Source organism: Chrysochloris asiatica, unplaced genomic scaffold, assembly GCF_000296735.1.
Source record: "Chrysochloris asiatica unplaced genomic scaffold, ChrAsi1.0 scaffold00203, whole genome shotgun sequence".
Classification (NCBI taxonomy): Eukaryota; Metazoa; Chordata; class Mammalia; order Afrosoricida; family Chrysochloridae; genus Chrysochloris; species Chrysochloris asiatica.
This window is the reverse complement of record NW_006408721.1, coordinates 2123062-2136138: the sequence shown is the minus strand read 5'-3', so window position 1 is coordinate 2136138 and position 13077 is coordinate 2123062. Positions and strand designations below refer to the sequence as shown.

Below are 13077 nucleotides of genomic sequence, written 5' to 3'. Positions count from 1 at the left end.
ATATTCCTTTATATGTGGTTCAGAGTTCTGACACCATCCCCTGAGTCTGCTTGGTCCGGTATTCTGTGTTGTTGCTGATAGAGCTCCTTACTGCACTTCCACCTTCTCCACCATCTTGTTTGTTCTTTCTCAAAAGCTTCTTTTGAACTCATTCAACATCTTAGGCTTCTAGTCTCCCAGTCTCTGATGCTTTTGGACAAATAAAATACCTAGGGAGTTGTCTCTCATCATTACAGGTTGTTAGATCGAGCTAATTAAAAGAAAGACCTTAGAACTTGTCTTTTGAGATTTAAGATCAGCTGGCAGATTTGAGCTCTGGTCCCCCTGCATTTTTTATACATCTAAAGAAAATGTTGAGGGGAAGGGTAGGGAGGAGAAGGACAGGTAGAGGCAGGTTAGACGCTCGTACAATGCAAATACTGTTTATCCTCACTGCAATCATGGGATGTATACCCCACACTACCTCTGTGTCTTCATCAGTTGTTTTTATTTTGGGAAGACTTCAGTTCTACTCTTACTGATTCAGGTAACTGATACATCTATGTCTTGCAACTCTTCTGAGCATCTTACAGTTGCCCCTAGCAACAGTTGAGTACCTATGCCTTTTATAGGCTATTTTGACCAAGCTCTAAGATTAAGATCTTTCAAGATTGCATAGATTCAGAGCCCAGTGACAGACAGTCATCTGCAGTGTTCCCTCTGCCTATCAATGTTCAGCCTCACCTGTTGCACCCTCACTTGCTCTGTGTTTGACTATTTTCACCGTTAGAAAGTTCTTCTTCAGCCTTAGTTGATTTTTCCCACCTCTGCACACTGGCAAAACAAATTCTACAAAGAGCCAGTTTCCCTTCTCCTGAGACATTTTAAATTGATGCTTAGAATATTTTTCCCTTTGTTGTTTGCATATTTGTGATTAGGATTTTCCTATTTGTTATTGTTGGGGTGGGAATTGCAATTTTCTTTTACTATGCATATTTACTTTTTAAAAAGAAATTAATTCATGTTGTTTTCAAATATTTCAAAAACTATATTTTAAAAACTATGTACAGATAAGCCAAGAGAAGAAAACCGAAATCTCTACAATTCCAACAATTGGAGAAAACTACTGATAACATTTTGGTCTATGGCCTTCCAAACTTGATTCTGTGAAACATACATGGGATTGTGCTATGTTGTTGTTGTGTGATATCAAGTAATGGTAACAGATTTTGCTGGAATTAAGCCGGGTATTTTTGTTTTACTTTTCTGCAATATGCTTATTGTCACATGACTGGACTGCTCTCTTTATCGTGGTCGAGAGCATGACATTTGCCAGTTTTAAGTGTACAGCTCAACAGTGTTAGCAAGGTTCCTGGTAGTTTGCATTCTATCATAGCTCCGTCCCTCAGTGTAGTGCTCACATGATGACCAAAGTATCCACAACCAGCACTGCGCAGGTGGTGACCCTTCAGGGGATGCTACTGAATGGGTTAGACCAGCTGAATACTAGGCCTGTGGTGGTTACCTAGGATCCTTGTGAACTATGACACCAATAGCCATTTCCCGTTGAGTCGATTCCAACTCATGGCAACCCCATGTGCTTCAGAGTAGAGCTGTGTGCTATGGGATGTCCAATGGCTGTGATCTTTCAGAAGCTGATCACCAGGACTTTCTTCTGAGTCACCTCTGGATGAACTCATACTTCCAACCTTTTCTTATCAGCTAAGTGCATTAGCCATTTGCACAACCCCAGGACTCTGAGCTATGAGATAGCTGGCTTGTAAAAAGGGTGGCAGGCCTGCCTTCCCTCACCAGCCAGGACTCGGTCTTGTGCTGACTTATTGCATAACTGTCCAAAGAAGTCCTACCAGGCTTCCTGACAGAGGCTGGGAAGATACTTCTGAAACACAAAGTCAGCAGCCCTGGGATCACGCACGGTTTCTCTGGAAACTTTCCACACTTGTGCAATAGTATACCACTTACTTCTCTGTCCGGTAGTAGAGCATCCCTCGTTGGAAGTAAGCCACCGCCAAGTGCTTGTCTCGATTAATGCTCTTGGTAAAGGCCTGAGAGGACAAGGACAGTACGAAGCAGTCAGGGGCTGTGAGATGACCCAGAGAGCATGACTCAAGGCTTACCCAATATGCCAAGGAAGCACAGGCTTACTTGTGTTTACTTACTAATCTGTAGTGAACATGTTCACATGTGGTGAAAACCATGGGAAACTATTCACTACAAGTTAGTAAGTCAGCTTAAGTAAGTAAGCCCATGCTTACCTTGCTTACCGAATACTCCATCCCTGTTATCAGGAATTATAAAGTTGAGGAGGCTTTGATTCTGTGGGAAAGTGTTGTGGGGTTGGGAGAGAAACAGATGCCAACTATACCTAGAAGCAGAGTTCCTGAGGTGTTGAAAACTATGAACTTGTTCATCACAGATTAGTAAGTAAGCAAAAGTTAACCTGTGCGACACTGGTAAAAGGGATGTGAGAATGGTGCCTGTTGTTGTTGTTAGGTGCCATAGAATGAAACACTGCCCGATCCTGGGCCAACCTCATAATTGTTGCCATGCTTGAGCACACTGATGCTGCCACTTTGCCAGTTCATCTCACTGGGGGTCTTCCTCTTTTTCTCTGACCCTCCACCCTACCAAACATGATATCCTTCTCTAGTGACTGGTCCCTCCTGACAACATGTCCAAAGTATGAGAGACCAAGTTTGACCATCCTGGCCTCCAAGGAGCACTCTGGCTGCACTTATTCCAACATAGATCTGTTGGTTCTTTTGGCAGCCCATGGCACTTTCAATATTCTCCTCCAACACCATAATTCAAAAGCATCCTGGCATGCAGCAAATTTCCTAATCTCCTGGAGCCTTATTTTTTTTCTCTGAAAAATGGGGATATTAATATCTGCTTCTCAAGATTGTTGTTGTTAAGTGCCATCAAGTCGGTTCCAACTCAGAACGACCCTTTATAGGATTTCCAAGGAGTGACTGGTGAATTTGAACTACCGACCTTGAGAGAATGCATAGAAAATGCTAGTAGTAGTGACTCTCACAGGAAACCAGGAAGGGCAGAAAGAATGAGAAGGCCATAATCAGAAGAGCTCAAAGAGATATTTGGCCAGTGAGTGAGAAGGCATCTGAGTAGGTGAGCTGAACAGTGAGTGGTAAGCTGTACAGCCCTCCAAGGACCCCCAGTACTCGGGAGTACACAATTGCAGCTGGCACAGCTGCTCCCAGACCAGATGCTGTCCTTTGCCAATCCCTTCTCCCCAACAATGTGCCTTTTGTCTTCACCCTCAGAATCATGTGCTGTTTGCTCAGCCCTTCAGAAGGTCCCTGAAGGGGTGGAGGCTGCGGTCCGCCCTCCACTGGAAGAGGTGGGGGACTTCTCCCGTTCCTGCTTGCATATCTGGCATCTGGAGGCAATGACCTACTTGTCAGGCTGGAGAGCATTTCAGCTGTTTCTCTCTTCCTGTTAGAAGGCATGTGGCTGAGGCATATTCACCTGCTAATGAGGGTGGCTCTGGGAGGAACAGGCTCTTTTAGGAGAACCATGAACCAGTCATTTGTCAATACTCTCTTGCAAAGACTGGCAGTGAAAGGTTAACAACAACAACAACAACTAACATTTATACAGTGGTATGAAGTTATACAGTTCATGGCTTATGGTATAAACAGTTAACATGTTTGGCTACTAACTAAAACACTGGTGGTTTGAATGTACCCAAGAGGTACCTTGGAAGAAAGACCTGGTGAACCACTTCTAAAAAATCAGCTATTGACAATGCTACGGAGCACAGTGCCACTCTGACACATGCGGGGGCACCACGAATTGGATTCAATTGAGAGCAACTGACTGGTTGGTGTCACTAATTCTTGCATGGAACTCATAATGTCTGAGACCAAAGGTCTGGGGAGAGGCAGAGCTGGGATTTATCCTAGATCTTGTATAAACTCATATCCTTGACACCTTACAGTGATTAATCCAAATAGTGATTATTGACACCAATGAATTTGAAGAATAAAAATATTTTTAAAGACTATAGCCTTCATTCGGTATGCATTACACCCTAACAAAAATCCTCAAGAATGAAATAATAATGAACATTAAGATAAATGAAGAAAAGATTGATGTTACCAATGATTTCATTTTACTTGTACCTACCATCAATCAAGGCGCATGGAAGCAGCAGTGAAGAAATCAAACAATATGCTGCATTAGACAAATCTGCTGAAAAGACCTCTTTAAAGTATTCAAAGGCAAAGGTATCACTTTGAGGGTTAAGGTACACCTGACCCAAGCTATGGTATTTTCAATAGCCTCATATGCATGTGAAAGTTGGACAATGAATAAGGAAGATTAAAGAAGAATTTATACCAGGGACTGCCAGAAGAATGAATAATTCTGTGTAGGAAGAAGTGTAGCCAGAAAGTTCCATGTAAGAAAGGATGGCAAGACAATGCCGCATAGTACTTAGGATATGTTATTGGGGGGACCAGTTCCATGAGAAGGACATTATGCTTGTTAAGTAGAAGGGAAGAGGAAAAGAGGAAGGCTCACAGTGAAATGGATTGACACAGTTGCCATAGCCTCAAACACTGTGAGAATGGCAGAGGACTGGACAATTTTGTTTTGTTGTATATACAGCAACAACCTACACAATGCCCTTGGCAGACATCTTAAATCAATCATTGTATGATTTCCTTCTGGCAGCCTTGGAATCCTTAAGAGTGTTACACACTACTGATCAGAATTGTCACTTGAGATGAAACCTATTTTTTATCGTGCCTCCCCTCAGTCTATTGGGCAGTCAAGGCGGACAAACCTGAAACTCTTGGTGAGCTATGAGGCACCTTATTATCAGGTGCTCAGGAGCCCCCATGCCCAGCAGGAGTTCACAGAAGGAAATAGAAGGTGATGCTACAGGAAAGTGTTAAAGAATGATTAAGGAATGGTTTGAATGTGCTTAGGTATAAGGAGAGGAGAGCATATTCTGAGACTGATGGTTCTCAACCCTGGTAGTACATTAGAAGTATCTGGGGAGCTTTTAAAAGCTATGAATGCTTAGGTGCCACCCCAACCAATTACATCAGAATCTCTGGAGGTGGGATCAGGCCTCTTATGTTCCAGTAAAACTCCCCAGAGGGTTCTAAAGTGCAGTCAGGGTTGAGAATCTTAATTAAACAAAGGTCCAGAGGAGGCCCAGGGGAGAGAGCCCCTGTGCTCACCTTCTCCGCCTCTGGCAGGTTTTCCAGGATGGTATGCATGCAGCCGATGTTGAAGCAAATTCTGGAGTGGGGGTCCTGGACAGCAGCGAAGGCATCCAGAGCGCCCTTCCAGTCTTTCTTGTCAGCCGCCAGCACGCCTTCATTCCACAGGCTGATGGCCTCAGCCAGGGACATGGTCGGGGGAAGCCAGAAGGCTGAGAGCGCTGCCTGGAGACTCCGAGGCTGGGAGGGGTGTGGAGGGGTGTCTCCCCTGGCAGGGAGGCCCAACTAGCCCAGGTGTTCACTGACTTTCTTGGCCTGCTGCTCAGAACGTTCTCCTGAAACAACTACTCAGTGTTGCGAATGCATCAGGAAATGTCCCCACCTTTGGGTAACTGAAGCGTAACCCTACTGAGGGAGAGAAGATGAAAGACTGTGAGAGAGGTGACATGGGGGCGGGGTGGGGGTGGAGTGTGAGGAAAAGAGGAAGTACATCAAATGCTGCTTGCAAGGGATCAGTTCCCCAAAAAGACTCAGCGCCCTCCTTCTCCATTCCCAGGCTTCTGCAGCTGCTTCTGACCAGGGCTCTGCCTCCAGGCTCAGAGCGTCCTGAGGCCTCGGTCTCCTCAACACTGCTAATGAGGGAGTTGGAATAAAAGAAAGTTCTTTCCAGTTTTAAGTAAGTTCCTTCATTCAAGGTGACTTGCCCTATCTTTGATAACCTCATAGATGTTTTGGTATAATTTTTATCTTGAACTAAAATTGGCAGTGAACACATTTCTGAGACAAGATGGTCTTGGGGTTTCTCAGTATGAGGTAATTTTGATGAACACTTCTCAGAGGAGACTAGTTTTCTGAAAATGCCCAAATTGGGAGCCAGATATGACAGTGGATAATGACATCCCCTATCCTGCCACGAGGAAGGAGCTCTGGTAGCGTAGTGGTTACGAATCGGGCTGCGAACCTTAAGGTCAGCGGTTCGAAACTACCAGCCGCTCCGCGGGAGAAAGATGAGGCTTTCTACTCCCGTAAAGATTTACACCCTCGGAAACCCTGTACAGGGTCGCTATGGGTCGGAACCGACTCGACGGCACTTAACAACAACAACAACAATCCTGCCACGAGATATTGGAGAGACATGGCCTCCACATTGATGGGTAATGAGTTTACCGGTTTCCTTCAAAAAACAAAAACAACATCAGATTCCTCTATTTGGTATCCCAGAAGAGTAAAAATCAATAAAATCTCATTGAAGGATAATCTGGAAGAGGGTATAAACAACTTGATTTATTAAAATCTTGGTAAATATTAGATGTTGTTGTTGTTGTTGTTAAGTGCCATTGAGTCAGTTCCAACTCATCACTACCCTGTATAGAGTTCCCAAGGAGCAGCAGGTGTGTTTGAACAACAGACCTTTCAGTTCAAACCTACCTTGTGGTCCAGTGCTTAGCCTACAGCACCACACCAGGGCTCCAAATATTAGACAATATTAGGTAAAGTACTTTTTTTTTTCATTCAGATATTCACATGCCAACTCTTATTCTGCAAAATGTAAAAGATTTCACCAGTTATCACCAAGCTTCTCCTAAAAGCTTGAAAATAAAACTTTTATACGTACAAACACTTTGTAGGGTTTGTAGGATAAAGGGTATAGGAATTCAGAAAATGTGCCCATACTTGTGCAGACCATTCTTACTGTTTTAAAGGTCTTTCCATCTCATTTCTTTGTCTGGCAAACTTCTACTCATTTTTCAAGACCCAATTAAAATGTGATCACCTCGATCAAATCTAATCCCAAACTCACAAGTAATAGAAACAATTTCTCCCTCCTAAGAACCAGTCCCTGGGGAAGAACATCATGCTCCATAAATTAGAGAGTCAGTGAAAAAGAGGAAGACACCAATGAGATGGATTTTCACAGTGGCAGCAGTAACAATTGTGAGAATGGCACAAGACCACTGTGTTTTGTTCTGTTGTACATAGTGTTGCTATGAGTCAGAGCTAACTCTACAGCACCTAACAGCCACAAGAACCATCAATGAACAGTGGTGAAGTGGGCCACTAACTGAAATGTTGGCGGTTCAAACTCACCAGATCCTCCAAAGAAGAAAGATGTGGCCATCTGCTTCTGTAAAGATTTACAGCCTTGGAAACCCTGTGGAGCAGTCTCCTCTGTCCTTAGACCTCCCAAGGGGCATAAGAGGTCTGGGGAAAGCAAATGAAGACATAAGTTGCAATAAAATTTAATGTGGTAGATGTTAAGGAATAGATGGTCCAGAACTCTGCCTTTTTACTCTTGGGCCCCCAGAGTCAATAATAAATGACTAAGGAAGGTATTTCAAAAAAGTCAGAAATCCTTGCAAACAACCTAAGTAGCAGTGATGCCAAGTAAAGATGTTGCTATTCCAAATATTGAAAAAATCATCAAAATTCAGGTGTCATTGAGTGAGCACCAATTTATAACGACCCTATGCAAAACAGAACCGCACAATCATTGCTAAACCTAAGCCCATTGCTGTCACCACTGTGCAAACCCATCTCGCTGGGGGGTCCTTTCTTTTTCTCTGACCCTCCACTTTACCAAACATGATATCCTTCTCCAGGGACTGGTCCTTTCTGACAATATGTCCGAACTATAAGAGGCAAAGTCTGGCCATCCTGGCTTCCAAGGAGTATTCTGGCTGTACTTCTTCCAACACACAGTGGTTTGTTCTTTTGGCAGCCCATGGTACTTTTAACATTCTTCTCCACCTCAAATGCTGGTATCCATAATTCCCACCCACTAAATGTGATCTAAGGAGACCTGGTGAAGTGATGGTTAAGCACTTGGCTGCTAACAGAAAGTTTGAGTCCACCAGCTGCTCCATAAGAGAAAAGACCTGGCGATGTGCTCCCCTCAAGAAAGTTAGGGGCAGTTGCACTGTATATATAGCATTCCTATAAGTTGGAATCCACAAGACAGCACGCAACAATAGCAATAAATGTGAGCTGCCTATAAGTGTCAGAGATGAAGTTTGCATCTCTTTTAGACATGGTTAAGACTCTAGGACATACAGGTTTCTGCATAATTTCATTATGTGTGTCTCTCCAGTTAATGGGTTCCTGAGGGTAGATAAAGGAAATACTATTCTAAATGTTACTGATATGGAAGGCATAGAAACTGAAAATGTCATAATAAAAAAGTTTTTTAAAAAATGGAAGGGAGGAAAGGGGACAAGAGTTGGAAATGTAACTCACATTTAGCAAAACTCATAACAATTCTCTTGTTTTCTCTGTAGTTTTCTCTGTAGTTTCTCTGTAGTAACAATTCTCTTGTTTTCTCTGTTCCCTAGTGAGAACAGTGTCTATACATATGATAAATATTTCAATGAATTAATTAAATAAAGGGTAGACATCTGTTAGGATTTGTTCCTCTCCTGTCTTTACTTGAAGATGTAGGAAGACAGACCCTGTGGCCACTGCCAGCTAATCACTGCTTGTATTGTGATTAGTTGAACCATGCAAGGCACCTGCAAGCTGTGCCAATTAGACTTTGTCTTCTTGAAATTGGGATTTAGGATTGAGAGAATATAGATTCATCTTGTTGGGATGCTGGACCATGATAGTCAAACCTAGGACCTATGGTTCTACCATATTCTATACAAGGCCTAGAAACATATAGAAAACATGCCGACAGAGAAATGAAGTGGAAGGCCAGTGAAAAGCAGAGACAGGAGACAGAAGAGAGTGAGACTCCATGACTTTCTAGCTAGCTCCTGCTTCCAGCCTTTACTAAAGCCCCCACCCCCACCCCCAAATTCCTTCCCTCAGCACCTGGGAGATATTCATAGGCCCTTGCTATAAAGGTCAATGTTTGCTTAAGTTTGCTTCAGCTAATTTTGTTAGATGTCAAAAAAGACAAGTAAAAAAGGCCTAGACTGTAAAACAGTTGATTGCTGACAAGAGATGGAGATTCTCAGAAACAAACCTAGCCACATCACACTCACAGATTCCAAAGATAAAGAAAATGGAGAGGCAATGGTATTCCTTGGGAACTCTTTGAAGAGGCCGTGAAAGATGGATGGCATGGCTTCTGACTAAGAAAAAAATCCAAATTCTTGGCTCCTGACCAAGAAAAAAGGCAGACTGATCAAAGGCAGAGAATGAGAAACTTTGAAGGCCAGATGAGCTGAGACTGCAGTAATTACAAGGGACAACACAAAGGTCTGGTTAGTTACTGTCAGAGGAGGAAGACAGGCAGGGTCACTGCTTGGTGCAGATGATGTAATGTTAGCAGATGTCAAAGAGGGAACCAAACTCCTCAGCTCCTATTTTACTTCCAAGTTACACAGGGAACTGAAGATCCCAAAAAAGGATGATGGGAAAAGCTGTTAGGGGCTTTGAAGAAAATCCAATTACAAAGTTCAGATTCATCAAATTCCAGGAACTGAGAGATTTTGCATATGTGAACTCTAAAAACTTGTCATTAAGTCTGAAGCAACATGAAGATTGAGAATGGAAAAGTGTGATTCCACTTTGCTAATAGGTATGAATTCTAGAAATGACAGCAAAGAGTTACAGGAATGGAAAGATTTTGAAAAATAAAAATGATTAAGCAGTGACACTTAAAATAAAAACAAAGTTGGGACCTTCAGTACTAATACATTGCTGTTAAATGTTGTCAAGTTGGTTCCAATTCATAGTGACCCTGGATAAGGTTTCTGAAGAATGGCTGGTGGGTTTGAACCATCGACTTTGCAGTTAGCAGTCCAGTGCTTATCTTACAGTGCCACACAAGGAATCCTCGTATTAATATGAGTATAGATAAGTCAGGTCAAGATGAACTCTACCTTTTTGAGAGGACTTTCCTGATGGTTTGATGGGGAAGATGTCCTATGCAAATATCAGAAAGATTTTTGGTAAAGATATTTCTTAACAAGACATTTTAGTTGGCTAATATTGTGTCCACAGAGTCTTCTAATGTATCAATGTCAACTTGTGCTTTTAACCTTTATATAAGCAATAATGATTAAATGACTCAAAGATTGAAGAGACCATCAATATGGTCAATAATAGAATCAGAATTAAAATATTTCTTGGCTCATACTGATTCACAAAATCTCTAATTTGAAATTTAATAGGGATAAATGTAAAGATCTCCTCCTAAGTTTCAAAACTCACTTGCCCAAACAAGGGAAGTAGAGAACTCTTAAGATCAGTGTGTTGGAAGAAGACTGAATCACTAGGGTTGATTGCAAGCTCAACATGAGTTAACACAATCACACAGTTGTCAAAACAACTAATGCAGTCTTTGGCTGCGTGAACAGAAATGTAACCAGCTATTGTGTCAGAGACTGTTCTTGACTCACCCACCCGTAGTCATTGCTTACACCAACTCCTCAGATTAGAACATAGTTATGGAGAGGCTCGTGTCTCCAAACATAATCCTAATCCCACTACTGGTGAACAAAATACCTAATCACTTGTGCTTTTTACGGAGCAGCATAGACACAGAGACAAGTACAAATGAGAGGGAAGAGTGATGTCACATGAAGATTGCCAATGAACCAAGGATGCCACCAGGACTACAGAAGGCCCAGAGCCAACAGAGGGAGCCTCCTCTGGTAGCCTGAAAGTGGATGAGAGAACACATATTGGTTCTTGATAGCCACCCACTTGTGGTATTTATGTTACAGAAACAGTAGGAAACGAAGACAAACTCACTCACCCACATCCCCTCCTATAGCTACAGAGGTCATTCCCTGTCATCCAGACTCCAGGCTTTCAGTGCCCCAGGTCTTTTCTGTCTAGTGTTCACTTCCCTTTCTCTAGAACCCTTCGTTCAGAACAGAAGACACTGTCAGAAATAGCTTGTTGTTGTTGTCAATTGCCGTCGAGACAGTTACAACTCACAGCAACCCCATAGAGGATTTCTACGCTGGTTCTGTTTCTCTAGAGATCTAGAGATCCCTGACCAAGACAGACTTCATCGGTAGATAAAATCAATGACTACAGAGCTTCCACTAATGATGGGCATCTTACTTCCTTCTTGGCATGCCTTGTCCAGGACCTTCACCTACATGTCGTAAACTGAGAGGGCACTCCAACACCCTTTCCTCCATTCACATGAGTGTCTCATTCATTAGCGCAGTGTTTCCCAAACCAGAGGACACTTACCCTTGATGGCTCATGAGATGATTTTAAGGAGAACATGGACAAACGTTCCTATCATTTTAATTATTGAACTATTTTAATTTGTTTAGTAAAGTGACTGATACATTTACATGATTTAAGAATGAACAAGTCTGAACATTCCACCCCAGCACTGTCAAGTCCTTTCTCTCATCAGGTAATCCCTTTTATTAGTTTATTGGCAGCCATCTCTCAGAGGAGATTGTAAGAATATACAAATATATTCTGCTAACCTCTCCTTCTTCATACAAACCATTTGATATACAATTACTCTTTTTTCTCGGCAATAGTTCCTTCTCAGTTCATAGGGAGCTTCCTCATTCTTTGTTTATGGAATATGTGTAACTAGTCTCCTAGTGAGGAACATTCAAATTGTGCTATTATAAGAATGTTGTACTGTAAAAGTAGAAGTTTTGTAACAAAGATGGGGCAGTAGTTAATCTTACAGTCCAGGAACAGAGAACCTTAGGACCATCAAGGGAGAAGAGCACAATCAGAATGTGTGACCTTATCCAGAGAAGCAGCGACACCAGAGATGGAGGCAGAGATAAGGACATGGAGACAGGTTACAGCTGAGGACTCTAGACTCATGAAAAGAGAGGGACTGGGTGTTGGTGGCCAGGAGGCAGTCTTGCAGAATGTGCCCTTTGGTTGTTTAAATTATTATATATTCCTGAGTGTTTTTGTGTACATCACCCCGGCCCCCTCAAAAAAAGGGGAATAGAAGCAAATACTGTCGAATGATGATGCACGGAGGAGATTATCATCATTGCAATGAAATGATGAGTGTAAAACCAATGTTCTCCCATGTAAACTATCACTCAATTCACAATAAATAAGAGGAGGAATAGGTAAATATTTATAAATGATAGCACATGGAGGAGACTGTAATCATTGTAATGAAATAAAGTATGATTTGTTGAATGTAAAACTAATGATTTGTCATGCAAACTTTCACTCAATTCACAATGAAAATTAAAAAAAGAATGTTGTAGCAAATAATCTTGTGTATATATATATATATAATTCCATGCATCTATTTTAAGATTAATTTATAAGAATACCATTGTTAATGTTGTTAAGTGTCATTGAGTCAGTTCCTACCCATAGTGACCCTGTATAGGGTTTCCGAGGAGCAGCTGGTGAGATTGAACCACTGACCTTGCAGTTCAAACTGACTTTGCAGTCTAGTGCATTAACTCACAGCACCACACTAGGATTCCAAGAATACCAGGTTGTTGTTGTTGAGGGCCATCTCGTCAGTTCTGACCCACAGCGGCACTGTATAGGGATTTCAAGGAGTGGCTGGTGAGATTGAACCACCCACCTTGCAGCTCAAACTGACTTTGCAGTCCAGTGCATTAACCAACAGCACCACACCAGGACTCCAAGAATATCATAGTTGGGCTAAAAAGTATTATTGATGCTAATGTGTATTAGAAAAAGTTTGTAGCTATCTGCCAAATCCACAATTTCATAACTAGGAGTACTGGTGTGGCGCTGTGGGTTAATGTGCTGGACTGCAATGTCAGTTTGAACCACATGGTTGGTGGTTCAAGCTCACCAGTTGCTCTTTGGAAGTCCTATCTATACAGGGCTGCTATGAGTTGGAACTGACTATGGCACTTAACAACAACGACATCTTATAATGGAGTCCTGGTGTGGCGCTGTAAGACTAGCACTGGTCTGCTAACTGCAAGGTCGCAATTCAAAT

At 42.3% G+C, this 13077-nt stretch overlaps 1 protein-coding gene across 1 annotated transcript in view; it reads right to left on the bottom strand.

Moving 5' to 3' along the window:
• The window catches only part of NCF2 (neutrophil cytosolic factor 2), a 45830-nt gene extending 40163 nt beyond the window's left edge, over positions 1-5667 (bottom strand). Inside the window, exons 1-2 of the mRNA XM_006872555.1 lie at positions 5214-5667; positions 1963-2045 (exon numbers count right to left, since the gene is read on the bottom strand). Coding sequence (XP_006872617.1) covers positions 1963-2045; positions 5214-5387 — 257 coding nt within the window. The 5' untranslated portion in view covers positions 5388-5667. The remainder of the gene's footprint in view (positions 1-1962; positions 2046-5213) is intronic.
• Positions 5668-13077: the final 7410 nt, after the last annotated feature.